Here is a 27,840-nt window from a genome sequence, read left to right on the forward strand (position 1 = left end):
CACACCGGAGGAACGCAGCGAACAACATGATCGTGATACAGTGATTGGTCTGAGATGACACAAGAAATGAAATCAGTTGGCGTCCGGTTTGTGACGACACAGAGAGTCCTGTACATCTTCACATACCGAGCAAAAAGCCTGCGTGACAAGAGATAGAAGCATCGTAAGATCGCAACGAACTGCAAGTGAAGCAGAAACCTCTTTACACATCGAGACCCACAGTGTGAAGTAAGGCATCTTTATCTCCTGTCGAAGTGCCGACGGCTAAGAAATCATCACAATTGGCCGGACTGCCTTTTCTCTTCTCTCTTTCAACAATGAAAAATAATGTAGAAGCATGCATTTACACCAGGTATATCTCTATTGCTATTGTACACGTACAATATACAACTGTACAGAAAAAGTTGGAAAGATAGTTGGTTAAAAAAATGTGCATGATTCACAATTAAAAAAAAAAAAAAGTTTCCCATTAAAATAGAAACGGGACTTCTGGTACATCCGCCACTTTTTTTTGGTTCATGAAACAAAACATTTGAAAAACAAACGGAAAGCTTTTTTTGTTGTTGTTGTGGATATTTACATTACAGACGAGGATGAGGTCAATGTGCAAATCTGATTCCATGCAAGCAGTTGCATAATGTAGCTTAGGTGCTAGAGTGATGCGTCTTGAGGTGGAACTAAGAGACAGAGGGGTGAGAAAACAAGGCTCGAGACTCAACCAGTCACCGTTCACCTCCACAGCAACAACAAGCCACACATGGAAATTACAAACACTCGCGCTGGCAACAATAACTCAAGAACTCAAGACTAGGTAGCGTCTCCATTTGAACCGATTCAAATCTGGTGTAATGAATCACTGAGCCTGTGACCGACTCCCTCCAGAGACATGCAGGAGATCCGCGAGCCGTTCCAACAACACACAGCACCAAGAGCACGTTTCCTCGTCATTCATCGGGACGACAAAGTAATACTGCCAGTAGACGCGACACCGCGTAGAAAGTCGTGACAGACTGTAGAGAAACTCTGAACATACTGTAACTTAGCCGTTTCCAAACAAGGGATCTGGACTTCTCCCGCAGGGTGCGGAGATTAATCTCTTTTTGTCGCGAGGTGAGAAACGATATCGGAAAATAAATCGTTTTGAATCTGCTGATTTTCTTCTGAATAACGGGATCATTTCAGATATAAACTGTTTTTGTCCACCACTTGCAGACGTGTTCGACCCAGCAGACGAAGCTCTCTTCTCCGGGATGGAAACCACCGCGGTAAGGTCCAGTATGTTCTGGTTAATGTTGTATTTAAGACACTGGTTAATAAAACAATGAGCTCTGTTCCTCTGCATATTTCCGTGAGTGAAGCAAATAAATTATTGAGTCCGGGTCCAAAAACAATAACATATTGTTTTCTTGAAATGTGAGCAACACTGGTGTATGAACAAAGCAACACGGGGTCTGGAGGACGACATCTCGGCAAAAACTGACCCAAAGCCACGCGTCTCTTTCCACAAAGGCCGACTTGACGTTTGCTGAAGAAAACAACAACACCAATGAACTTAATGTAACGAGTGACAATGCAACGAGGTCCACGTGCAGATTATGTGAATCTGCACGTTTCATTCAACACGCCGTGATGTGATGGATGGGGGCATCTTTGAGTGACAGTGGCGACGCCAGCTTTGAGAGCACGAGCACTTCGAGACAACCCGAAGGAACGACGAGACGAGAAAAGAAAATGAAAACAAAGTACGCAGCATCTGCTCTGGCAGCCGACTGCTTCAGATCAATTTCACTTTAACACGAGTTTCAAAAAAAAAGGCAACCTGTAAGCAAACAAATAAATAAGATATGAAATTTAAAACATAAGTGCAGTATCTTAAACACTCCACCTCATGATGTGTGTAACTACAGATACATACAGGGTTTGTTTTCCTCTACAGCCTCTTGTCTTCAAACAGAACACGTGTGAGCGGTTAAGGTGTCTGAAAAGGAAACAAGTTTCTGTCACTGAAAGGTGTGATTCCACACTAAGGCGATGACATTTACAAATGAGAGGTGATGGGACAGAAAATAAATACACAAACATTTCCTTTTGATGGAATAATTACAGGGCGTTCAATCTTTTGGCTGGTGAATAAGAAATATGGAAAGGGTTGGGGGTGAGGGGGTGGGGGATGGGGGATGGGGGGTGGGGGGTGGCAGTGAGAGAAACTGCAGAGGCTGAAAAGAGTCCAGTGAACATCTCTCTGCACCTCGACCTCCCCCCCTTGTCTTCCTCTGCGGGCGGGGCAGTGTCTGCGCTCTGACCTACTCCGGAAACAAGACCAGACTTTTGTGTGTTGGAGCCCGAGAGGTCCGAAGGAGAGGAAGTGATGACGCCCGTCCATGTGGGCTTTAACAGTCTTGACCGGTTAGTGGTGATATTTTGCAGACCCGGTGCCACCGGTGCCACCACACCGCGGGAAAAAAAAAAAAAAAAAGGCCCAGTCTTATCCCGACCTGTCTGCCCGGCCGAGGCAGACGGACGAAGACCTTACGGCGAGGTTACGGCGAGGACGAGGCGGCTGCGTGGAATTTGACGAAGGCGATGGCCGCCAGCTCTTTGCAGAACTCCTCCAGCACGATAACCCCCTCCAGCAGGGTCACGTGGTCGATGCTGCGGGAAGAACGGACGGAAAAGGTGAGCACGTCCCTAAAGTCAAATCAGACCGCAAGAGCCCAGAACCGGCGAGAGGTACGTACTTGATGCCCTCTGGCTCCAGGCCTAATAACCTCTTCCTCACAAGCAGCAGTTTGGGTGTGAAGTCTGGGATGCGGTGAATCCTCAACATGAGATCTCCAACCACCTAACAAACAAAAACAAAAACAAAAAAAACCACACACACACACACACAAAGCTATTACAACACACACCTGCACTCCCTGGGTGAAAGTGACCAGCTCTACACTCAGTGGGAGCATGAACGGGTTTAGCTGCTCCCTCTGACCTTGATAAAGCCTTTTAACACTGCGAGCCACTGGGACAGATTTCAAAGTCGAGTACTCGGACCGGTTCACAGAGTGAAAGAGCCAGAGAGGTTCTGTACAGGCAGGTCAGGGAGCAGCGTGCTCACATGATGACGGGGAAGTGAGACTTGCAGAAACACTTGCACTGACGTCAGACTGCGGTTGCAACAGCAACAGAGTTTTTCAAGATATGATGACGGTCGTAATAAATCACGGTGTGACAGCTTCACAATTATAATAAATACCATCCGTTATGATGACCCTAAAAGGAATGAAATGCTTTATTATAGCTGCAATTTGAAAACACCTTGTTTTAATTTGAAGTGTAAAAAGTGTCATTCTTGAAAATAAATGAAATGCAACAATATAAGAGCAGGATTTTACTGTTGTAGTTGGTTGAGGTGGATCTTTTGAACTGTTTTGTATCCAACTGCATCGACGCTTAAACGTTCACTTTTTTTTTTTTTTTTTTTTTTGTCAAAGGGACACTCAGGACAAACGAGACATCTACAAGCACCTAAATAACGGATTGTGATGGATAAGATAAGTGGTGTATAATCTGGAGGGGAGTCTTACCCTGACAATGACAGAGAACAGAGACCTGCAGCCGGGGGCCAGGTTGACGTAGGGGTCCAGCAAGTACTCGTGCAAGTGGGGGTGTGGTAACAGCGACAGCTTGGACAGCACCGCCGTCACCTGCAGGTTGACGTCGTAGGGCTGGACGACAGAGGGGACATCAGGTTGAAAAAACAACAACACTAAGTGATGGTTCGTCCTGAGAATTCTGTCCCCTGCGGGACACCGATACATAACGCAATATGTCTGAGGTTTTAATTAATATAGCACTCTCTTTTAGATTTGATTTCCTAAGTGCTCCGAGAATCCCAAATGTGCTGCCAAAAAGAAACATTTACCTTCTGAATCTCTATTAGTCATCACGATTCCCATTTAACAGCATTTGTCAAATGCGTGTCTGGGCTTCAGCGCTCATTATTTTTGGGTTTCACCAAAGAAAACAGAAGGTCTCTGCATAATCAGCAGCATATTTGCATTCTCGATCCATTTTTCCTCTCCACCTTTCATTCTTTCATTAGAAGAAGCATTTTCTTGAGCTGTGCCCGTCACAACAAGATCGGATTTATAGTAAACTGCAAACAGGCAGGTTGAGTTTTGAAGGAACATTAAATCAGTTTATTCACGTCTGCTGCACTACGTGCTGTCAGATGCTCCAGAAACAGCTGGACTGATGTCATTAGAACCAAAGCTGCACTTGTGATTTCTAAACAGACTTCAGAACCGTCTTTCTATTTTGACGAGTGGAGTCACTCAACATCGCGGCATGCGGTTGATCTGAATGAGGCCAGTGATCACTGCATCAGATGTTTAATAAACATTGGATCAAACTGACCTGATCCAGGATGCGACCCATCCTGTCGAAGAGCACTTTCAGGAAGTGTCCCTCGAAGAACGGCATGTCCAAGTTACACCTCTCAAAAGGCTTTGGATTTCTCCTCCAGTCCCACCGCTGGCAGACGCCACAATAGTCCCTGAACTGAAGGGAACGATGAGGAAACATAATGAAGCTGCTGCAGCGCTGTTAAAACGAGCAACCAATGTCGACCTCGCTGTTATTAGGCCAGCGTTTGACAAGCACTGAAAACAAACGACAACAATGTGACAACAGCTCACCTGTCTGTGTGCATCTCTGAGGTAGGTGTCGTAGCCCGTGCCTTCAACATGATACGATGACTTGGCCTCATCGGGCACCAAACACAGGAAGCTGCAGGCAACAGAATTCAACCGTCAGACCTTTAAAAAGGAGGGCGGGCTGAGTGACGACCACACGAGTCACGTTGCATCGCCAGTTTTTGCACCTGTTTACAATCTTGTGGACCTCCGTCTTCCCATCAGACTTTGAGTGGTCAGGGCTCTGTGGTGGAGACGAGCTCAGCCAATCAGAGCCTGACAGCCTGCTGTGGTTTGGAGGGAAGTCGTCGCCAAACAGTGGATCCTCCTCAAGGTCTCTGTGGGGAGAACACAGTCATTCAGGTTACTTAATATATATCTTATGGTTGTGAAAACACGATCTGATTCAAATCCTGACTAGAAGGTAAAAAAGTAAATAATAAAAAAAAAATCTTATTTCATTTAGTTTTTGACCAAAGATGTGTGCGTCCCTCAACACAGTACATAGCTGTTGATAACAAGGACTCCCTGGCTATAATATTACAAATTGAACTGCATGAGTTTTTAGCATTTTGTGACGCTCTGAGTTTCTCTGGCAGCTTTGAGGTCCTCGAGGTATGATTTGACAGACAAACAGACAGAAGCCTGGATTTACATGCAAATCCCTCTCAAAATATGTTTGTAGATGCATCCATCCTACTCAAAATATAATCATGAAAGTATCTGTATCAAACAGTAATGTATCTAAAGCAGCTAAACTCTTTTGCATGAATTTTTTTTTATTCTAAAATATGACATGAAATCTTTCTCTGGGTTTGTGTCTTAATTTGGATTTTCAGTAATCACATAAAGACAAGCAGAAACACCGAAATTATTCCACATTGTGTTTCGGTCTCCCACAACTGACGGGTTTATAATATGTAGCCGAGTTGCATTATCATGATCCCACTTAATCACGGCTCCGAAGAATCCCGCCAATTGAAACACAATGAGGACTTGTGCAGAAGAAGGAGCAGCATATCTAACAAACACAGCTGGTTGATGCATTCATTTTATTTCCAGTGGTTTGTGTTTGTGCAGAGGCTCTTCAAAACGAGCTTCTAAATCCAGCAGCTCAGAGGGAAGGTGGAGTCCTTACACGGCATCATGGGGCTGCCCGTTCTCCAGGGGCTCCCGCTCCTCCTGCGGTTTGTTCTCCAGGTAGTTCCTCTCCTCCAGGCTACGCAGCACCAAGCTGTGGAGGATGTGCTGGTTGGGCTTCTGGATCAGATGCTCAAACAGCCGCAGAGTCATGATGCTGATCTGGGGACAGGAAGGAAGGAATGAGGCTCGGCTCCCACGATAAGTCCGCTGGAGCGAAGCTGCGTATTTGCTCACTGAAAGAAAAGTAGGCAGTGGCTGCTTGAGCATCAAAGGGATGATTCATCTCTTTTGTGTGATGAAAACTTGTGCAATGGCTCTGACAGATGCTCATTAAAATTCATGTACTTTTGGTTCATCATGTGATTGTCTGGGACTCAGAATCCTTGAAGGGCAGATGGCTATTTGTACTTTTGAATATAATATAGCAAGAAAAAAAATTAAGAACATGTGATTTTCATTTTTGAATGCACAAGAGAGTAATGATAAAGGCCTAACTGAGCCCTTTTTGACAGCCATAAATTATGCAAAGGGTACATTCATTAGCAGGACCAGGTCCATCCTGAATATGTGATGAGAACCTCGTCTGACAGGTGATCGCAGTGCTCGACGAGTCGGTGTCTGAGCGGATTCTGAGCGATTGTAGCTGAAGTCTCCGGTTCTCTCTCCTCTCCCAGCAGGAAGTAAACCATCTCCTGCAGCAGAGCCTCTGACGTCACCTGCCTTATGATGCGGTTCAGCAGGGCGGTGGAGGTCAGGATGCCCACCTCAGACCTGTGTGAACCCACAAACACACCGCCGGTGTTACTGAGCAGTCACGACACACACTGTAACACACCAACGAGACATTTCAATACAAGACGATTGATTGATTGATGATTCAAGGCAGGACTTACGTCTGCATGAGCTGCGGTTCCATCACAGACACAAAGAATCTTTCTCTCACTACTTTTGCCATCACGGCAGCGGCTGACTGGAAGACAGAAGAAAAAAAAGAAGTTCTTTGGTTTTGTGACTTCTTTGAATGTCTTTTATTCTGTCGATTCAGACTGAAATATGACGCATCAAAACACAGTGAGTCAGCGTTAGTCAAGAACCTTTTGAGCCTCTTTGATGAGCTGGTCGCAGTAATCTAACCATGACAGGAAGGAGATGAGAGCCCTCTTCCCTGTGAAGAGCGCAGCGTCCTCCTTCAGGTTATATACGTCTAAACTATAAGAGGGAGAGGGAAAAAAAAAGTATTGGAATTGTATGCAGGTGGTGAATCAGAGTCATTACTCTTCTGATCTTCTCATAGAAAGAAATGTACCCCCAGTTGACGGACTCGACTGTCTCGATGTCCACAGGGTCCATGGACTGTGGCAGGGCTTTATAGAAGGAGACCAGCCTGTTGGTCAGAAGCTCACAGAGCTCAGTGTTTTCAGTTAAACACTTGGCAGCAGCGGGCTCTGGTAAACTGACCAGCAGCATCAGACCCTCACATGCCTTCACCACTATCCTGCCATCCTGAGGAGAGGAAATATTCATACATTTTGTGATTAAAACCTCCCAACAAAAAGACCTTATTTAAATAACTTGCAGTGAATCACCCCAAAGTCGTAACTTGGTGATAACTTACGGGGCTCTTTGTGAGGTTGAGCAGGGAGGTGACCAGATTGTAGTTGCTGTTGTTGTTATTGTTACTGGTTGGACTGGTGGAGGCAGCAGCTGCAGCTGCAGCCTGTGGCTCCTCTTGGTGGTCAGCCTGTTCCTCTACCAGAGACTGACCAGTGTCTGGAGCCAACGCGCTCTCCTTCACCCCCCCTGTCGCCACAGGACTCTTTATCTCGGGTCTCTTCAACTTGTTCTGCAATAGTATCATAAGTTAGAGAAAATAAGAGCCTTAAGTGTCATATTTCTGCCAGTAATATATACAGATAAATATTTCTAAACGTGTAGCTCAACTTTTTTTTTCTCTTGTGTTACTGCAACCCACCTCAAGGAAGAAGTTGACAAGGTATGGGTCCTGCTTTAGTTTGCTACAGACTATACAAAGGAACTGGATCTCTTCGTTTTCTGTCGGAGCCGCAAGCACCTCCCCACACAGACGGATCAGTTTCTGACAGTCACGGAGAAGAAAAAGTTACAAATAAGTCACATAACTTGTCAGTTTGCAGACCATTATTGAGGAAAAGGACCATCAAACATACACTGAAATTCTGACTGCTACGCCTCTCACCTGTACAGGTCTGTGGACGTTGATGTGTGGCAGAAGGGGCTGACGAATGTGTGCTAGCAGCTTAGTGTAGAAGGTGAGCACCTGCTGCTTCATCCCTGGAGGACACTAACAGGAAATAAATCACATACAGACAACGTGTGAGATATTATTTGGTTAGTCGACAGAAATAGATGCCTCCCACAGGGAGCTGCAGCTCAGAGTGCCTTTGACAGTTGTCACAGCAGCTGACTACACACTTTGTGCCGTTTTCAGCCTACCCGAACCTCCATGTGCTAAGAGCCCACAATTTAAACCTCATCCTGGATTTCTAGGTTTCATTCAATATCACAAACAGTTACCATCTAATGATATGTATATTTTCCTGGAGGTATAGTTCATGTAGTTACCAAAGCATGACTGCCTTACATCTGCCTTGCCCAAGGTGTAGAGAGTCTCCAGGATCTTATGGTGTAGGAGATACTCCATGCAGGGTCCGGTCTCCCCAGACTCCCGTTCCCTTTCCTCCTGCGTCAGAATGTCCAGCATCTGCTCCAGGTGGGACGGGATGTTAGTGTCTGTGACGGGGGCTTTGTCATCTAACAGGGGAACACAGAAACATATCAGAAACTGTAGGTCCATAAGATATGAACATAAAGGCATTGCTCGTCTTCAGTGTGCAAAGCCTCTGCAGTTTATCCAACAGCTTCTCCCATCGGATGCGATATTTTTTTCATTTGAAAAATGCACAGTAGCAAAACAGACAAACTCGCTAGTTTGTGTGTAGCACAGTTGATCAGTGTTAAAAGATTGGCCCGAGTGTGCTCTCCTTATTTGTCACAAATGTAAGAGGTTGAGTCAATGACTACAGTTAAAAGGAAGAATATAGACACGCGTCTTGCCCAAAGTGAAAAAGAACAAAATAGCAAAACTATGAATGTGAAATCAGTTTCCGAGACTAATAACCACAGCCACAAAACAACTAATAAAATGGTTTAATCAAAACGAGCAGTCATAAAGAATAGTTATGGTCGGCTGCTCGAAAGTGACCACAGACCGGAGTTTATTTAAGTTAAAACACTGTAAAACCAGTGATGACATGCTTATGAAGACACAAGTGGGTTCATACAACTTGAAGTAAAGATATTCCCCCTCAGCTGTTTAGACCAAATTTTGCAAAACAAGAAGAACTGCTGCACAGAAGCATTTGTTCAGAGTGAAGAAAACCAAGAGGGAACTTCCCTGACTCAAAATATTCAGTTTAATGACCGGGTTCACCCAACAAGCCAACCCTACAGCTGAGATGCAACCTGACACAGATGCAGAGCGTATACAGATCCCCAAACATGAAGGAAGCCCCGTCCTGGTCTGGAGCTGCTGCGGTCCACAGAGCTGCTGATTTCTAATGACAAACTCAGGAAAATATACGGCATATGAAAGATTATATTAGCTCTTCTGGACGCGGTAACTTGTTCTGTGCATTTGTCATTTAAAAAAAAAAAGTAAATATTGACAGACTAAATAACCTAAATCCTTGCCATTGCACTCAAACAGACCCGTGTCATCAGTACAGAAGATATCAACAAGTGACGGAGCAAACCTAACTGTGTGAATATCAGGACCACAACACATATTACCTTATTATGTCAGACATTACTTACCAGAAGTCTCAATGTAATAATGTGTGATGGCCTTCCAGTGATAGACAAAGTCCTCCTGTAAGGGCAGCGACGGGGCGAGCTGGAAAAAAAACACAAAAGTTTGTAAAGATCAGTAGGTTGGATGAGTATTGGACGATTAATGATCACAGCAAAATGTCAACATGAATCAGTCCCATTCAAACAGAGTTCAACTAATTCAAACTGGCACTTTGCCAGGTGGAAATGTGCATCGTGTGGTTTTAGTCTTTTAGTTTGTAGTGATGATATCTCAAATAGAGATACGGTTGCGTGTCCCTACAGATGAATGCATTGTGTTGCGACTGAATTCAAAAGGCCAGATGTTTGCAAAAGGATTAACAAGAGGTTAAAAACGTTCCCTTTTCATGTGACAAAGGTTTACATCTGCCATGTAAACAACAACAACAACAACAACAACAACAGACGATAAGACCCGCTGTCTGAACCGGGATATCTGCGGGGATAGCTTAGCTTCTTGAAGCTAACTTGGCGTCTGAGAAGCTCAAGCTTTCCGAGCGACCTTTAAACACGGAGGACCCGCGAGTCCCAAATACAACAAACCACAGTTTTATCAAATAAGAACAAGAACAAGAACCAGAACAAGAACCAGAACCAGCTGACGACACAAAACCGCTGACGTTTCGCTGAGGCTCGCTCGTTAGCTCGCTCGTTAGCAACGTCTCCCCGACGCTGACGTTACGACCTGCGGGGCAACAAAGGCCCCTTTCCCGTAAACATGGACGTTACTCAAACGAAAACCGACGGACACGACGGTATTTTAAATAAAATTATACAAAAAAAACTCACCGCTTCCACAGCGTGCTGGAGAATGGACGTAAATTTGGAGAACATTTTGTTCTTGGACTGGACCAGTTTCTCCCGAGAAGACCTAGAGAATTCCTCTATCTTCTTCTTCCTGTTGCTGCCGCCTCGATCCAGATTGGAGGTTTCATACAATGACCCTTGAAACGAAAGAATAAGTGTGAGCAATAAAAAAAAACCCGTAACACGTTGTTGACCTCTTCTCCCCCCCACCCCCCTGGACTTTACAGGCCTCGGCTGCTACCAAACTGTAAACAAGACGTCTCCGGGCTCCGCGTCAGGCTCACTTTGGACACGGTGGCACTTCCCTCGCCAAACGCTACCGATAAGAGCCGGCAGGGGGCGCACGGCCACCAGACACGGGCTTAAAGCACTGACAAACGATCGATGCATACAAATGGGGGTGACGTGAGGGACAATGATCAAAACTCAGTTTGGAAACATCAATCAATAATATTGATAACCGAGTAGGTTCGGCTATGGGAAATCTCCAGTGAGAGGTAAAAACCCAGCGGTTTATATCCTTTATGATGCACTAATTTGGCCCATTTTTCTGACATTGCTGCTTTTCTCCTCACAGCACTAAAAGGGTGTGCTTTTAGTACTTTTGCTTGTTTTTGTTTTTTTTACTCGTACTTTTAGAATAAAGTGAAAAGAATCCACGCGAGGGAGGTTTTGCCAAATATTTTCGCTAAAGTAGCCGGATTAATAGAAAAAAAAAAAAAAAGAAAAACGACAGATATTGCTCCAGCGCGCCTGTCAACTTTATGATTTAGCCCAACTACCGCGTCCAGAAGAGCACAGTCATCCCAGAGAGAAAGTTTAACGTTTAGGTGACCCGACAACAGCTGCACGCAAGGAATTTCATGAAGGATTTAATTTACAATCCCGTTATTCTGTGCCATCGTGCTCATATATGGACATAAACTTGTTGGAAAAATGAAAAAAAGGATGCTGTCTGTTCCAGGACACGCCCTGTCGCGGTAACTCTCCATCGTGCAGCCGGGTCTAGTCTACCAAATCGCGGGCTGTAATGTTTCCCTCCGTTTAATCCCCATCAAATGACACCCGAAAACGTAAAGACAAGATAATATCAGGGTTGCCCCCCCTCCCCTTTCTCTCCCCCCCCCTCCCCTCTCAAAGCTGCACCGGGGCATCTACTTCTGCTCATCACCGAGGAAGAAAAAGAGGCTCTACCTACCGGGCATGTCTGCTAGAGGTGAGTATCGTTTGCCGCAGAAGCCTTCATAACATTACATACAGAGGAAAGAAAAGTCTCTTAAATGTTTTGGAGGAGGAGGAGGAGGAGGAGGAGTGGGGGGGGGGGGGGGGGGGGGGAGAGAGAGAGAGGGGGTCTTGGTTCAAAGATGGTTGCGATGGAGAAGAGAGCGTCGTCTTTCTGCTCTGCTGGATCGGGCTGTGATAATGATATTGTAAGTAGGTTACTGGTGCATCGCTGAAACTACAGCCTCCACTGCTGCAGCCTTTTTTTAGACAGCCTACAACTTATTTTGTTGACGTGAACGGTGTGCACTCCATGCAACCTAAAAATAGATCACTCATCTTAAAAAAAAAAAAAAAAAAAAAAAAAAAAAATCCCAGCTATGGATCACAAAGCTCCTCTCGTTTTTACATCTTAAATGGTACATGTCATTATTTAAAAGCTGCACAGTGTTGGTGCAGGTCAGTAAAATTTGATCATCATGAGATCAGGTGGCCAAAAGTACCATATTGGTGGAAAATGCAGCAGAAATGCAAACTATCATTTGTTGCAGACCATCTTGAGCTGTGAAGATCTTTTGGCTAGATTGACATTTTTCCCTGAGAATAAAGAAACTGACATACCTGCCGACAGTGTGCAGGTGGATTGTGTTTGTTCTCATCTGGTGGGCTTGTGTGTGCTGTCTTGGATTTGTATCAGGTGGCAGGGTGTCCAGCTGTTCCTGCTATAGACTGATTGAGAGCTAGATATAAAGAAGTTGCAATGCTGACATGATATTGAGGTCATTACATTAAATCTGCAGTTTGAGTTTTTCCTGATGGGTTTGATCCTATAATTGGGTAAAACAGCAGCCTGTTATAAAGACACTCAATGTACAGTATATCACTCCCCTTCAGGCTCTGCATGGCTGGGCCTTTGTAGCATGATGGCGTTGAAACCCCCCCCCCCCCCCATTACTGATGTGCCTACTGTATCAGTGCTCCATGGCTGCTGGTGGAGATCGATGAAGCTCAGAGCCCACTGCTTGACAGCCCCCATGTGGTGCATAGATGTGATTAGCACTCTTAAGCCCCTGCAATCAGCCAATCATTATTCATGAGAAGTAGGTACCATGTGGTACTATACAGTGGAGTGTCAATTATCTCTGTGTTGTTTAGACAAACGTGAGGTTATTAATTTATTATCACATAAATCAGGGGCAGTGACACAAACATGAGTCTATTTTTTAACAACATGTCACATTAAATACACACTACAAACATTATCCTCTTTCAGCTTCTCAGTTTAGAGAATTTGCTGTTGTATTTTATAGTAAACTTATCTTTTGGTTGTGCAGTGTTGGCTGGACAAGCAATTTGAAGACATTTGTTTTAGTATTTTCGGACATATTTTAGATTCAATAAGAAAATAATCAACATAGCAATCAATAATAAAAACAGTGGCTGTCCTGGTTTAAATTTATTGAAATTAATTTGAATTAATTTGATTTCAGTTCAAAGTACCAATATCAAGATGCTAATTGGATGTCCTGTCCATGTTTTGGACCTCTGGTGAATATTTTACAGGAGTAGTCATGAGAAGTGTACAGGCGGGAACTAAATAATGTTGAATGATTGATTTCCCGCCAGCAGAAACACAGGAAGTAAAAAAAAATAAAAAATAGTCTCAATTTACTCCACTATCCCCTCCCAGTGTGCATTTATGATTAGCTGCCCGTCCTTCACTTGTCCAGCGAGCATCAGCCATCACTACGCTCTCAATCCTGCAGTCGTTCCTCCCCCACTCCCCAACCCCTGTTATCAGCACAGGGCTTTTACCTTAGTGTCCTTCCATTAGTCACCCCACCTTCTAACACAACCTTGCGGGCATGCCGTTCCATCTGGGCTTTTCATCGTATTTCCTGTGCTGTTTTCTTTTGTCTACAATCTCTTAACATGAGTCCTACCCATTGACTGTACCTGTGTGCTGCGCTGTACGAGTCTGCTGTTGATGGCCGTCGAGCAGTTCGGCCACAGCAACTGGGACTTTAGTGCATTGTTTAAGGTCACCTTTATATAGCAGTTGAGGGATGACCTTATCAAATATCCCCATTTTTAAATCACCTGAAAATGTACCCCAGTTATACCCTTAAGCGTAATCTCTTCATTTGTTTTTATATGTTGTGCTAACGTTGGTTCTTTACCGTTTTGGCTGGTAAATCACATGTAGGCTAATTGTTCATCTTTGTCTATCCCTGCTCTGCTGCAAAATCTAGTTAGTTGTTGGTCTGTGTTTTTCTTTCAGCATCTCTGTTGCGTCTTTGCTGTTGTATAAATTGACATATCACATTTTGTATAGGATTGTATGGACCTCTTTGGAGATATTGTAGTAAATTGTGTGAAAATAATCTTTTTTTTGGCTTCCTCCCTGTGTCCAAAGACATGCATGTTGTGCTAATGTCTGATTTTAAAAATCCTGTTGGTGTTAATGTGAGTGTGCGTGGTGATCTGTCTTTCTGTGTCGTCCCTGTCATGGACTGGTGGTCTGTGCTGGGTGTCCCCCTGCCTTTGCCTTTGACACTGATGGGATAGACTTCAGCCTCCTGTCACCCTGTTCAGGACAAAGCGGGTTTAGATAATAAATTGATGGATGTGTTTTTGCTCTCTTAACGAAATGTTTAACTGAATCTCAGCAACATGAATCAGAATCAGAAGTGTTGTCCAAAGACAAGTAGACACAAGGTTTGACTATCTAATTCTTTATGTTTAGGTCTGTTATCACAATCAATAAGCAGAAGAATGGTTTAATTTTTCATCTATCTTTGCAAATCAGTTCAACATAGATTGTAGGATAAAAGTAATTATGTCAGCCTTAAGAAATTTGGAGTAACCCTGCTTACCTATTTCATCCCCATCTTTAAAGGCTGTTGTGCTTCTCTCTGGTAATCAAATCTGAAAGTTAATCACAGCATTTGGATGCCTGGATGAATTTAAGTGACTATAGCAACAGTGAAAGTCCGCTTCCTGATACCTGGTACATATCCAGCTCTGCTCTGTCTTCCTGCTCTGCTTCGCCTTTTCCTTGAGCAGTGTTAGCACATCCGGCACACCGTACCTGTTACACTGCGGTGTGAACCGGATGATCAGTGGTGGATAAAAAAAAAAGGAGGCTCGGCTCCATCCTGCAGTAACCCAATCTGATGCCTCATCCTTCTCCGACCACTGGAGAGGGCTGCTCATGCTCCAACCGCACGACCCTCTGCCTCAGCACTTTTCTCTCTCTCTTTGTGTGTGTGTGTGTGTGTGTGTGTGTGTGTGTGTGTGTGTGTGTGTGTGTGTGTGTGTGTTTGTTTATACACTGTGTGTGCGAATATGAGGGGTCGGTGTGCGCGCGCATGCATGTGTCCTGGCAAAAGCCTGAATAATAGATGAGCAGTGGAAGGAGTGGAAGCATTGCTGGACGGGACGGCGTGTGTGTGGGAGTGTGTAGAGATGGAGGAGAGGAATCCAGTGAGGCAGCAGCCTGGCTACGATGGGCTCTGCAACTACGCCCAAAAAATCACCTCCTGCTTCGGACTGGATGGTAAGAAAAATAAGAAGAGGAAGGGGGTGGGGTGTCAGGATGGAGAAACGGCAGAGGCTACATGAATGTTTGAGCAGTATTCTGCGTGCACTGATGGTTTTGCACTGTGCGGGGACAGCAGTCTGGTTTTCTCTGTTGATTTGCGCGCGCGTGTGTGTGTGTGTGTGTGTGTGTGTGTGTGTGTGTGTGTGTGTGTGTGTGTGTGTGTAGTTGTGGCGAAGCTACCACAGAGTGGATGACAATTTGAGGGCAGTGCCTCACTGCAGCAGAGTCCCATGTCCTCAGCTACTCTTGGGTACATGTGTCTGCGTGTGTGGGTGTGAGATTGTGCGTCCTCTTGCCCATACCTCACTATCACACTTTTTATTTCCTGTGGAAGGAAACTCTAGCTCTCTGCATGAGGGAAGAAAGGGGTGCTGTAGCCGAACCTGCATTAAGTCAAATTAGACAAGTACCGTCCTGATGTGAATAGTAGTAAAGTCAGCCAGTCTAACTCCTGTCGGAGCACCCTCTCAGACAAACAGGAAATTCATCAAATTTGAAATGCAGGCCAAGCCGTCATCTCCGGACTACCAGGATATTTTGTGCTTTGTCACTGTCTGCTTTGCTTTTCATCATGTCTCCTTTACTCTGATTTATTTCTGTTGATGGAAGAAACAGATAACTGTGATTAACCTTATCTGTTTGATGAATATTAGATGTCAGAAGGGGTTTTCTGTTGCTTTTAGTTGGCACAGTTTTAGGAAGAGGCAATATGGTCTTCGCAACTCTGTTTTCTTTTGCACAAAACAAAGTGTTTTCAGTTGGTTTGAGCTATCTGGCGGTTATCTTGTTTTCGTTGAGCCTGCTTAGATTCTCCCGTCTGCGTCATCCATCTTTACATTTCCCACCATCAAGACATATCCATGAGTCCAAATTTACCTCACACAGAACTTACATTTCCAGGGAATGTGAATGCATCTTTGGCTCAAGAAAGCCTGCTTGTAAATATTAGAAAATATTCTGGAAGTCTTCGCAAGAACAAATTCGTTCCAGCATTAGATGGTCGGAAGATTAAAAACTCAGAACATGCCTTCTTACTGAGTTACATCTTCCAAAATCCTGCGGCTGTGCCCGGCAATGTTAGCGGATAATGCAGATCCTCTGCTGTCATTTTGGCTCCACCACTGATGTAGTTACAGTGTCTTTATTTTTGCATGCTTCTGCTCATGACTAACAGTGGGTTTGTGCATTGTTGGCTGCAGGAATGACCTTGCTGTTTGTTGACCCTGTAAAGGACTGGCAGACGCCCAAGGCTCCATACTCCAAAAGTATGCCTTGGATTGCTCTTATGCTGATCCATTTGATGAGTCCATCTTATTGCAGGGTACATCCACATATGAACGCATCTTGTTTATTTGTGTCATTACACGTAAAACAGAAAAAGTAACATGTTGTTTTCTGAGAGTTGTGGCAGCCTCAGCTCTTCATTGGACAGATGTGATTAAGTTTCATTGGGAAGTACATGACTGGGTTATAAAACTCCAAACTTACAATGGGTAAACCTGACATAGACCAGCCTAACCCCACCCAGAAGATAATCATACGCTCAACGTCAGCTCTAAGCTGCTTAAGGCACCGTGCTGGTTGGGCTGAAGACACCCATAGTGTAAGCTTCTTTCCCACTCTGCTCCACCTGCAGCACAGTGCTTTGTCATACATCATGCCTGCTGTTTGGCATCTCCACCTCAGGGTGGACATCAGCACCCCACTTCTCACATCTACTGCACATCTGAAGTGACAGGTGGAGGGATCCTAACAGGGAAGAGTTTCCACTGGAGGCCTCACTGGATATCGCCATGATTTAACGATGAGCTGTTGAGAATTTACCCATCAAATGTCTCTGAACGCCTCTCATTCTTGATGTCCAAGGGCACACGGATTTCAGAGCCGGTCTGAGCCCGACGCTGGCCGACAACTACCCGCAGTGCTTCGCCCTTCTCTGTGGGACGGCTAAAGGGTAGCCGGGCACCATGCCCACTCTGCCCAATCTCAACAGCCTGGGCAAGCTATGCAGCTCCAGCCGCAGCCACAATGTCGACCGCGTCCGAGTGAAGCGCAAGAGCTCGGTCAAGCGTATGTCCATCATCGAGGATGGGCATGTGGCTGAAGTCCTGTACCTCATTCCTAAACAGTACATGGAGCAGCTCCCATACCTCAACCCTAATGACTATTATCTCAGTGAGAGGCTGAATGATGTCGCTACAGGTAGGACAGGAGTTTGGAGCATTTATTCACCCACCTCCATTTACAGACTTCCATCCTCGGCTTGTAACTGTAGCATCAATGCAATGCAAGTGCACTGTTTTAGACACTTCTATTTGAAATTACACAAACAAGGGTCAGTTGTTTTAGTTTTCTTTTGCTTTGCATTCGCTATGTGAATAGGTGACTGAAAGTGAATTGATTTGTTGTTGCTCAACGATTACTTCATTTTAATTAGATGGCAGTGAGTGACACCTCTTGAAGCCTGGAACTGTGTGGTGTGTGCGTTACCTGTTGCTGCGTGGCGTCATTTTATTTCGGCGTCCATGTTAATGAATGAGAGCATCCACCCTGCGTCTCACGCCTCACGTGTGCGTCGCGTCAATTATAAAATAGATTAGACGCCTATTTTTTGGTTCCCAGCTAAAATATACAGGGAAATGATCTGTGATCACATTTGTACTGTATAATCACAACCGAAACACAGTGTACACTCCAATTATATCATGACGGTACTCCACCGGGTTTGGGGCGGGGATTTTCTACACTGATGTCTTTCCTTCTCTTTCTATATCTTCTGTTTCTCTCCTCTGTGTCGGTGTGTGTCTTTGTGTCTCACCTCGGAGTGAGGATAACTATAAATCACCCGCCTGCTTTTTGGTTACAACTCATCACTTGTCAGACCTCAAAACTTCTATATTAATGGCCATTATCAAAGAGAAACTCATTGATTTAATGGTTGGACCTGCAGCCGCAGCATCGCTGCTGACAGGCAGCCGGTGTGGATACACGCGCGCAAACTGAGACATGCGTCTGAGGCAACGTACATGCCACGCAGCCTTTCACATCTGACCTGTGCATATATGTGACAGCTTAGGTGCACGATGCAACCATAACTCCAGAAAGTCTTACTGGAATTGTCAAAAAAAAAAAGAAGAAAGAAAAGTCAGGAAATGAATTACCATCCTCTGCAAAGTTGCATAATGCGAGCCCATATGCAAAGGGGCAGACCGGCTGCATTTTGCCAAGCAACAGTACAAGAGGAGGTGACATGATGGCTTACACCGGGATTACAACGTGGGCATCAGGACAAATCGAGATTTTCAGACTTTATGCATTCTCTGACTGCATGCCAGACACTGTAGTGAAATCATTATTGCTTGGCACTTAGTTGTGTGTAAATATCACAAACACTGTGCTGTTTGGAGTTGAAGTTGGATTTTGACTGATAGCCGAGGTTCAAGGAGGGTTTGTCTCTGCGAACTGACCCCAGATCAAAGATCACAGAGGTCAAGGCTTGTGTTAGCCATTTCATTTCTTCACTGACAGCTAAAATCAATCGGTGACAGTGACATTCAATAGCTGTCTATATTTAGTGCAATCTGGGACGGGAATTTCTATGACTTTTCTGAGGCCCAGTAAAACAGCACTCGCAAAGAAACAGAAGTCATCCTTTTGGTCAGGCATAACCTTTTCTGAAAACTCCTTAGTGTTCAAACAAAAGCTAAAACATTGTGCTATCTGTTTCCACACCATAAATCCCTCATCATTTACCAGGTGATTGTTTTTGAATGAGTGGCACTAATCCTGCTCTCTGAGTGGTTTTAGCTAAAGGTCACTGACTGTTTGATGATACCTCGAAGAAACATTAACATAAATCATCAAATCCAGCTTCCTGTGGGTTGTGGGTAGAAAATGTAGCTTTTATGTTTGTAAATTGTTGAAATACACTCAGAGAAAGAATATCTTACAGTTACAGTGAAAACATATTCATGTGTATCCAGGGTAGCTGCACAACAGGAATGCTAATGCAGCACGGGTGAAATACACTTTGAAGAAGTGAACCTGGTTGCACAGGATTGCTGTTCAAAAGGTTTTCACACATTTTGAAATAGAAGCGAGCTGTTGGAGTGCTTGTCATTATCTAGCGACTGAGAGTTAGAGTCTGGCAATGCTCCAAAGGACCGAAGAGTTCATCCTGGTTGTTGGTCTTTTCTGCTTCTTTCCAGTTTAATTTGTAAAAGGGCTCCAAGTCATCACCCAGTGTGTACAGACACATATCTTTTGTACTTGTGCGGCATATTTTTTTTGTGGATCAATTTTCAAAGCCATTGTTGTGGGGACATTTAAGCTTGTCCTCACAACTTTAAATTTGAGGGTTATGACTTGGTTTTAGGGTTCAGATTAGCGTTAGTTTTGGGTTTGGGTTAGAGTAAGGGTTGGAGCACTTTGTTTTGATGGTTCAGGTTAGAATAAAGGGATAGGGAATGCGTTATATCAATGAATGTCCTCACATCTCTAGAAAGACAATAATGGTTGTGTGTGTGTGTGTGTGTGTGTGTGTGTGTGTGTGTGTCGTCCTAATTTTAAACCGAGGGATAACTGGGCAGTATGTCCACACACATCACTGTTTACTGTATATGTGACCTCTTGCAGTACCAGGGTTGACTTCACGACTCAGGTCTACTCTAAAACTATAAATCTAATGGTTTTAATTTACTGTCTGTGCAATGGTCATGCCTACAGTGCTAAATCTGTACTGTTATAATAGTTTGCGCCAGGTGGACAGTCAGACATGGATCATCCTCAGGTGAGCCAAATACAGTAGAAACCTTTCATCCACAGATAATAGGCTTTCCTACTTTTGGCAAGCCTTTCTTGGCATGAAAGTCCTGCAGCTCTGACAGAGATTATTAAAAGAATCAAGATGATAATAGGTCCATTGCAGAAGACAAAGTAACAGGACAACTTTCTGTTGCATTTAGCAGTTAGTAGCTGCACTGTAAAAAAAATTGTAGAGATGTTTTTTGACTAGCCAGGATTTTACTAAGCTCCTTTAAGTCATATTTCCATCTCTTCATCGTAAAAAAGGGTGGAGTGCTGAAGAAATGTCCACGTTTGCTTCACTGGCGTGTCTCCATAGAGCCCGAAGAGAGGAAAACGCCCCTGTGGAAACTGATGCACGTTGATGGGTATCCAGAAGGTGGCATAGTTGACACTGCAGTGGATGAATGCATTCTGCATGCATAATGGGGCTGCCTGCATCAGCAATTATAGAGGTGGTGCTGGTGAAAAACTGTTCCTCCCCTTCAGCCAAAGAGAGGTGCAGATGGATGAGGAACTGTTTGGTCCCTGTTTGATGCTGCCGTGTGTGCGAGTTACCTCTGAGATCATATTCTCTTTAGTTCACACCCTGAAGTTTCTACAAACACTGGATTGGCCCCTTGTTATTGTCTCAGTAGAAATTATTTAATCCCCAGAAAAAAATAAGAAACTTTATGAACACATTATATTGCATTGTGGAGGACTAATAGTTCGACTTGAGTTGAGAAGAGTATTGATAAATAATTCCATAAATTCGATGTCTATCCTGATCACTTTATAGCCGACTAAGACTGTGATATTCCAAGAACCAAAATAAACCAGACATAATTTTGTCTTTGTTCCTTTACAGATTTGTATTGATTTTTCAGATTGCAAATGTTTTTACCCAGCAGTTGGGAATCTTGTTTATTTTGCAACATTTTTTTAATGATAGATGTGTGAGTTCATTCGTCATTCGACGAGAAGTGTTAATATTTCATATGTTTAGGTGGCAGATGATATGAGAGCATATGTGTTCAGTGTTCAGCCAGTAACGTGCCGTCCTGTGCTCTCTGTAATTGGATTCCAGGGGATTCACTGAAGATATTAATACAAAGCTCGTGCTAGAGATCACGGTAAGTCTGACCTTCCACCTTAGATGGCACCTCTGCAGCCCTGTCATGCAGTCTTAATACATTGCATGACCTGTTAGAAACAGGCTGGCTTTACTGCATGGTGATCAGGTCAACTGTTTTGATTGGATCTCATAAGATAATTAATACTTATCATTCTTAATACTATTGATAATATTCTCCAAAGAAATGTATTATTCAAGGAGCATTTTATATTTTGTTTTTGGAAAGCCTTAGATAATGCGTTTAATGCATCTTTTATTTAATTTTAATTATTAATTCTGGTGCTTGGTGCTTCCTTCCAGTCACGAAAGACAAAAATTAGAGCAGCTCTATTTTTGACAAGTTTTAAGGCTCATGTTTTCCACGTTTAAAAATGTTTTTTGTTTTCGTCAAATACATATTTTTCTTTAAGGGAACCAAAGCAGGGTAATTACTGCACCGAAAAGAGCAATTGATCTCCACCCACTTCCCCCTTGTAAAGAAACAAAGTCTTTGTTCAGGTGTGTGTGTCATACAGCAAAGTGATAAAGGGTTGTTCACAGAAAAATTCTGTGTTGTCCAGTTTATCGTGATTTTTAGGGTGTCATAAATTTACATCATACCGCACAGCTTAGAATAGAAGTTAAATCAGACTGATTTGTTAAGAAGATAAGGTGTTGCAGCTAAAAAACAAACAGAGAAGAAGAAAGCTAGTGTACAGTGTGTGTGACCTTAAGATGTGCTATGTGCTCCTGGATTATTACTGTGTGTGTTTAAGGGGCTCTGTTTAGGGGATTTGGGGGTTATTGGTCACACAGAAGCAGCAGCAGCAGCCACCTGGTTGCTGCAATGAGGAGGCGGCTGACACAACAGAGGGGCTGAGAGAGGGAGGAGGAGGAGGAGGAGGAGGAGGAGGAGGAGAGGGATGGGAGGAAAACTGGCAGTCGGGAGGCAAACCCCACGCTGTAGCTGTGTTTTCGGGAGGAGCGCTTACAGCAGCGCCTACACCTCTCTCTCTTTCTGTCTCTCTCTCTCTGGTGTCTTCAGCCTTCCCTAAAAAAAAAAAAAAAAGGATCTAGCCGCTCCTGTGTTACCAGTGATTGATACTCAGAGGCTTTTTTTCTGGTGCTGATATACTTGGATTCCAATGGTCATGGTCAAAGAAAAAGGTATCCCAGCGGTCATGAGTGTGTGCATTTGTCATGAGTGTGTTTTAAGGGGGTTTGTTTTGCTTGTCGTGCTGTGTGCTGTCTGCAGTCTGTGTAGATGTCCAGTATGTGTGTCCATTTGGGTTTGTACTGCTGTGTCTGACAGTTTGAATTAGACCGGACTGAATTCTTCATCTCTCATTTGATTATATTTAGAAGCGATCGGATGGACATTGAAATGTGGATACGGTTTGCCTGCATGTGGGTGTGTGTTGCTTGGAAGAGGCATGACTAATGACACGGTCAAAATGTGCATCTTCATCACATCAGCATATCAGGATAGCAGACTTCAGATGGAGCGGCAGACTTGAACATGCTACGCCCTTCTCAACACTCTCCGGCTGCTGCTTGGGTTGGAGTTAATTTGGCAGTGTCAGGCTTTATGTAAATGCAGCTGAAACAAAGCATCTGGCTTGTTGTTGTTGAGCTCGACACCAAATGTAAAACCTGTCGGGGCCAACGACAGGACGATTCTTGGATTCTTGGGCAAAGCGGTCCGTCTTTGTGTGGAGGCTGAATAAAAATGTAACATGTAGGGATGGGGAAGTGGAGCACTAGTGTAGGGAGCCACACTGCGCAGAGCTATGGACCTGCACTCTCTGTCCCTCAGTCTCTCTCTCTCTCTCTCTCTCTCTCTCTCTCTCTCGCTCTCTCTCTCTCTCTCTCTCTCTCTCTCTCTGTCTGCAGCCGTTGCCATGGCGACCATCTAAAAGGTACACTCCATTGTTGTCAGCTGTGGCCCCATTCATAGTGTCCTGTCAGGAAAAAAAAAAAAAAAGATGATTGTTTCAACCTATAACTGAGGTCGCCAGAGCTGTGTGGGCTTGAATTAGGTGGAGTCACGGAGGTGGGGGGGGGGGGGGGGGGGGGCATCGTTAAAAGATATTAACATTCCCTGCAATTTTCCCAGGGCATGCCAGTCATGAGGTTCACCATTGTTTGTCAGTGTGACTCACAGCAAGCAACGATGTAGACACAAATTTCTACAATAAAGAAATCTCCAGTTTCAAATGGTTCAAAAGAGACTGCTGAGTAAAACTAAGGGCAGATATGTCCCTGAAAATAAACTGAGGGAGGTTTTAAAGGAGGAATAAGCCTATAACTTGAATTTATAAATATCCCTGAGACTTCATTGCTGTAATGGAAACGGCAAAGTATTACATCACCTTTCCGCTCAGTTCACTGGGTTGGAAATGAATGTAAAAGTCATTAATCACAGTGGTAAGTGATTATACGTTATCATTACACTCAAAGTCCCGCAACAGTGTCTCAAGTTGCTGGATGTACGACTCCTGTTTTCAGTGGATGCTTTATGGGTTAAATCTTCCAGCTTCTAGTTTGTCTTCTCTGTGTGGGCATGTGATATTTTAGTGTTTCGTCTGAAAATATTTCTATCACCCAAAAAAAACATGTTTTCAGATTTTTTTTTGACAGATATGAGTGTGTAGGTTTGTTTATGTATCTGACAGCACACCGCATGGCCCGAGGTGGCGTCCGCCTCTCGGAGCTGTTCCCTAGATGTGGATTTGACCGGCCATAAAAGAAAAAAGGCCTTCGCCACGGAGTCCCTGTGCTGGCAGAGCACCCGTAACCTCTGGCTGCCACATGTTCATCTCCCACAATCCCTCTGAAAGTTTTCCACAGACTTAGCCCTGCTACCTTCGCCTGGTGACTCTTGGGATTTGTCGGTGGCAGGAGGCTTGCCTGGGTTTATCATCCACATTTAGAGGCCTCGAGTTTTTCATGCCTGTATACAGAAAGCTATGGGAATGTTTCAGCAACCTAAGATTTCTTCACGTATCCTCCAGGGATCTTACGATGCAACCTGCCTGAGGCCAGGTGGGCTCTGTACCATCAGGAGGCACAGCTGACCCAACACTGAATTACACTGTAAGCTCAGAATTATGAATCATAACCAAGGGATTGCAACGTTAGCGTTTTTGTCTGCTTGCAGGCAGCTGCCCTATTTTGAAGGCCAAGAATACCCTTGAAATAGTTTGTAATTTATCGGGGCCATGTGTACATTACGTCGTCTGATCTTGTTTTGCATGTGCCTCTGAGAATCTTGCACATTTGCTCGACTAGTTAATTAATTTGTTCTCTTCCTCGTACTCATGTTCTCTGCATTAAATTGCATAAGAAGCCCCGCTGACCTGCGCTCCAGATAGGCTTGTTATTATACCCGCCTTGTGAAGCACCAACTCCGACAACTCTCCGCTTTCCCAATCAAGACATTTCCTTCTGACATGAATGTCATGAGCCTGTATAGCTGCGTCCTGTGATTTCGCAGAGTGCTGCAGACAACTGCAGTGGTGCCTCAGCTTTGAAGCTTGCCAGTGTCTACCCCCTGAAAGAGGAGCTAAACCCTCTCACAGACATCAATGCAACACACACTCTCATAGACACTCAGTGTTAGTACAGCTGGCACACATGACTAGAATATACAGATGAGATAAGTGGTTGGCCACGGAGAGAAAGTCACTGACATAAAATATACACGGCTAAAACAACACGAGTGGCATGAGAATCTCATGAAAGAAAGACAGACTGGAGCCACACATTGTGCCAGTCAACAAACATCCTCCCTGTCGATAGGTTTGATTATCACAGGAAATACGAGCCACGAGTGTGGGGCCTTAATGGGCATTCAGAGGCAAAGAGCCAAGGCCTTCATCAGCTCCCCTTCTGCAAACACAATGGCTTTTGCAGTTCATGAAGCCACCATTGTCTCCTCTCAGATAAGTGGCTTTACTGAAAGTCTCTCTCTCTCTCTCTCTCTCTCTCTCTCTCTCTCTCTCTCTCTCTCTCTCTTTCTCTCTCTCTCTCTTTCTCTCTCTCTCTCTCTGTTTATCAGGGTGTTATTATTATTATTATTATTGTGTACACTACGCACTACGCACTGTGGTGTTCAACCATTGAGGGCAGATCATTATTCAGAGCTCAGGTCTCTGAGGATTAGTTATGGGGGGGGGAGGGGGGGGGGCTGGAGGAGGCCGATAGGGTTCCCCTTGCAATTTGTGCCCGGCCTTTGAAGTGCTTTGTCTGGGGTGCTGGTGGTGGGGCAGAGGGGTGTGGAGGCGCTGAATACAGCCATACATATTCATGGAGGGGGGGTTAAGAGCTTCTTGTTATGTCTGGGTGATAAAGAGCTCCACACGCCCTTCCCCCCCAAACACACAAGTCCAATCACATGCTGAGATTTCATGGGGGGCATATTTTGCGCCCTTTGATGTTAATCACGGGTCAGACCCCCTTGGAATATCCCAAACTGGTTAGAGTGGGTTGATGTTGGAGCGGCATAAAGTGTGTTTGTGTGTGTATTTGTTGCCTATTAATTCATTATATTTATATTTAATATTTTTTTGCTGTCATTTTATTTCTTTCCTGTATCTATAAATGCTGCTGTAGCGAAATAATTTCCCCTTGGGGATTAATAAAGTAACTATCTATCTATCGATCTAACACATTTATGGCCAATAGTATTGGCATGGATACCAAGAGTGGAGATGAGTGCCCCTCTCATCATGTGTCTGTTTACACACTCCAGCGCATGTATGATACTGTAAGTACACACACACACACACACACACACACACACACACACACACACACACACACACACACACACACACACACACACACTTCTTTATGTCTGCTCTACTGAAAAGTCTTCCATCTGTGAATCTTACAGTAACAAAGGGAGAGATAGGCTGAATATTTTATTAGATCTATTCATCTCTCCTCTATTGTTTAATTGAATTCCCCCCCTCCTCTCCCGGTGCATCTCCAAACTTCTCCATACTATGGCTATGCTATGGAAGATGCATTCCTCGGGATCTGTGGCAGGAAATGAAGGCACCAAAGTCTGAAGCTTCCCCCAATAAATCCCACAACCTCGTCAATAGACCCACTCTATTGTTATTTACTAGTGGGGCCGTAGCACATGTTCCAGAGAAATCCGTCCTCAGGGGGATTCAAGATGGCCTTTCTCACTTCCCTCCTGAGTATCATCTGCAGCCTTTATTATTGCCGACGCAGCTCAGCTCTGCTTAAATGGGTGGGGGGTGGGTTGGATGTAGGGGTGGAGAGAGCAGCCCCCTTTTCTCTGGGCCCGGCTTTGGGATGCTCTGCTGGTTATTGTTCCCTCAGCTCCATCGTTAATGTGCGTGTGTTCATTGTGTGTTTAGGCTCATATCAGTCACTTTATCCTCTGGTGATGAGGCAGGACAGATCACTCTGTCAGCACAGCCAACACATCCAGCCCAGAATGAGGAATGTGAGCTGTAGTCGGAAAAATTGTACCACTGTACATTTCACAGTAAGTCGCTCCGTGCTGAGGCTGCTTCGTGTACCTCGCACTTACTTATTTATGGCGTTATATAATATACATTCGAGCAAACCAAGCGCCATTTTGCTGCTATCACAAGAACCCCTAAAGATTCACTAATGGATTTATTTCAGATCCGTGTTATTGAACTATAAGTGCTTGAAGTCGCGCATAGATATAGACATCATAAGTGTACAGGCCTGCTGAACATTTGAAAGAGACCTCACTAATGGATTTTATGTCCAAACAAATCCTGTAAACGGTCCAATCTGAATCCTTTCAGTAAATTCAACAGCCCTTCCTGTGTCGGTGTATTCAATTTTAATGAAACGCCATGTTGGGAGGACCCATCTCGGCTTGAATCTGCCTCACCCCTTCTGTGCAGCCGCAATCTCAGGCAAAAGGCAGCATTTTACATCGGAAGGGGCAGGGCTAAGGTGGAAAAACACAGTGGCCCATAGATTCCCATCCACACCGCAGCTTTTGACTTCCTCTGTGTATGGGAGTCAAACATCTGTCTTGGATTTTTGTCAACCTGTCATGACGTTAGCAATGTTGACTTTTCCATGCTGGGCTGTCCCTCACTGACGACACAATGCTCTGTCATGTTAAAAATAGTTAATACAAACAGACTCAGAGAAGTTGTTGGCCTCCCAACAAATATGCACTTTGAAGCTGCTCTGATTCATATTTTTATTTCTATAGTGGTTAAATGACTGTGTGATGTGAAAGGTTCAACTTGTATTACAAACCCACAGATAGAATTGTCACCACTTCAACGAATCTGGCAACAAAAACAAGATGTTACTCCTTATGAAACCAGCACAGCTCCACACAGCAGACAGACTAGCTGGCGAAAATAATTCACAGTTTAGCAGCTAAAGAGCTACATGTTTTCCTCAGGAAATGTAGAGACCACCCCAAAACTGAAAGGAGATTAAATATTGTACCTTTAGTGGGCCAGTTTGGCAGCAACATGGGTCAAAATCCAATGATGGTAACATCAGTAACTTTTTATAATAGTGTTTTACTTTTTTGAGTAAGTAGCTGTGTCAGA

At 44.3% G+C, this 27,840-nt stretch overlaps 2 protein-coding genes across 12 annotated transcripts in view; one reads left to right on the forward strand and one right to left on the reverse strand.

Annotated features, from left to right (window-relative positions):
* Positions 1–342: 342 nt before the first annotated feature.
* On the reverse strand, positions 343–11,794 carry fhip2a (FHF complex subunit HOOK interacting protein 2). 3 transcript variants are annotated; one of them, XM_069145083.1, is made up of 18 exons: positions 11,725–11,794; positions 10,509–10,663; positions 9,684–9,762; positions 8,452–8,621; positions 8,047–8,151; positions 7,804–7,926; positions 7,447–7,674; positions 7,138–7,334; positions 6,926–7,040; positions 6,725–6,801; positions 6,410–6,602; positions 5,827–5,990; positions 4,877–5,026; positions 4,692–4,782; positions 4,411–4,554; positions 3,579–3,719; positions 2,739–2,842; positions 343–2,652 (listed from the first exon to the last, which is right to left on the reverse strand). In XM_069145083.1, the coding sequence occupies exons 1-18, from the start codon at positions 11,729–11,731 to the stop codon at positions 2,541–2,543; spliced, it is 2,355 nt and encodes a 784-aa protein (XP_069001184.1). In that variant the 5' UTR covers positions 11,732–11,794; the 3' UTR covers positions 343–2,540. The 3 variants fall into 3 exon arrangements, with proteins under 3 accessions (XP_069001184.1, XP_069001186.1, XP_069001185.1); XM_069145085.1 differs by lacking the exon at positions 11,725–11,794 and adding an exon at positions 10,768–10,785; XM_069145084.1 differs by lacking the exons at positions 9,684–9,762; positions 10,509–10,663; positions 11,725–11,794 and having other exon boundaries at positions 8,433–8,522.
* Positions 11,402–27,840, forward strand: part of ablim1a (actin binding LIM protein 1a) — a 40,709-nt gene continuing 24,270 nt past the window's right edge. For 2 of the 9 annotated variants that reach the window (XM_069145093.1, XM_069145090.1), the window contains exon 1: positions 14,870–15,306. In XM_069145093.1, the coding sequence (XP_069001194.1) occupies positions 15,216–15,306 (91 nt within the window). In that variant the 5' untranslated portion in view covers positions 14,870–15,215. Of the gene's footprint in view, positions 11,743–14,867; positions 15,307–22,208; positions 22,418–27,840 lie in introns of those variants that run through there. The other 7 variants (XR_011178021.1, XR_011178022.1, XM_069145089.1 and 4 more) reach the window with 6 other exon arrangements.

Source organism: Embiotoca jacksoni, unplaced genomic scaffold (genome assembly GCF_022577435.1).
Source record: "Embiotoca jacksoni isolate LCO1_2020_lvr unplaced genomic scaffold, fEmbJac1.0.p SCAF_12, whole genome shotgun sequence".
Classification (NCBI taxonomy): domain Eukaryota; kingdom Metazoa; phylum Chordata; class Actinopteri; family Embiotocidae; genus Embiotoca; species Embiotoca jacksoni.

Excerpts from the sequence above, each read along its gene's own strand:
- fhip2a (XM_069145083.1), bottom strand. Across the intron at positions 4,783-4,876 it reads GTCCACAAGATTGTAAACAG|CTTCCTGTGTTTGGTGCCCG; the intron begins GTGCAAAAACTG and ends TGTTGCCTGCAG. Across the intron at positions 3,720-4,410 it reads TGGGTCGCATCCTGGATCAG|CCCTACGACGTCAACCTGCA; the intron begins GTCAGTTTGATC and ends TCTGTCGTCCAG.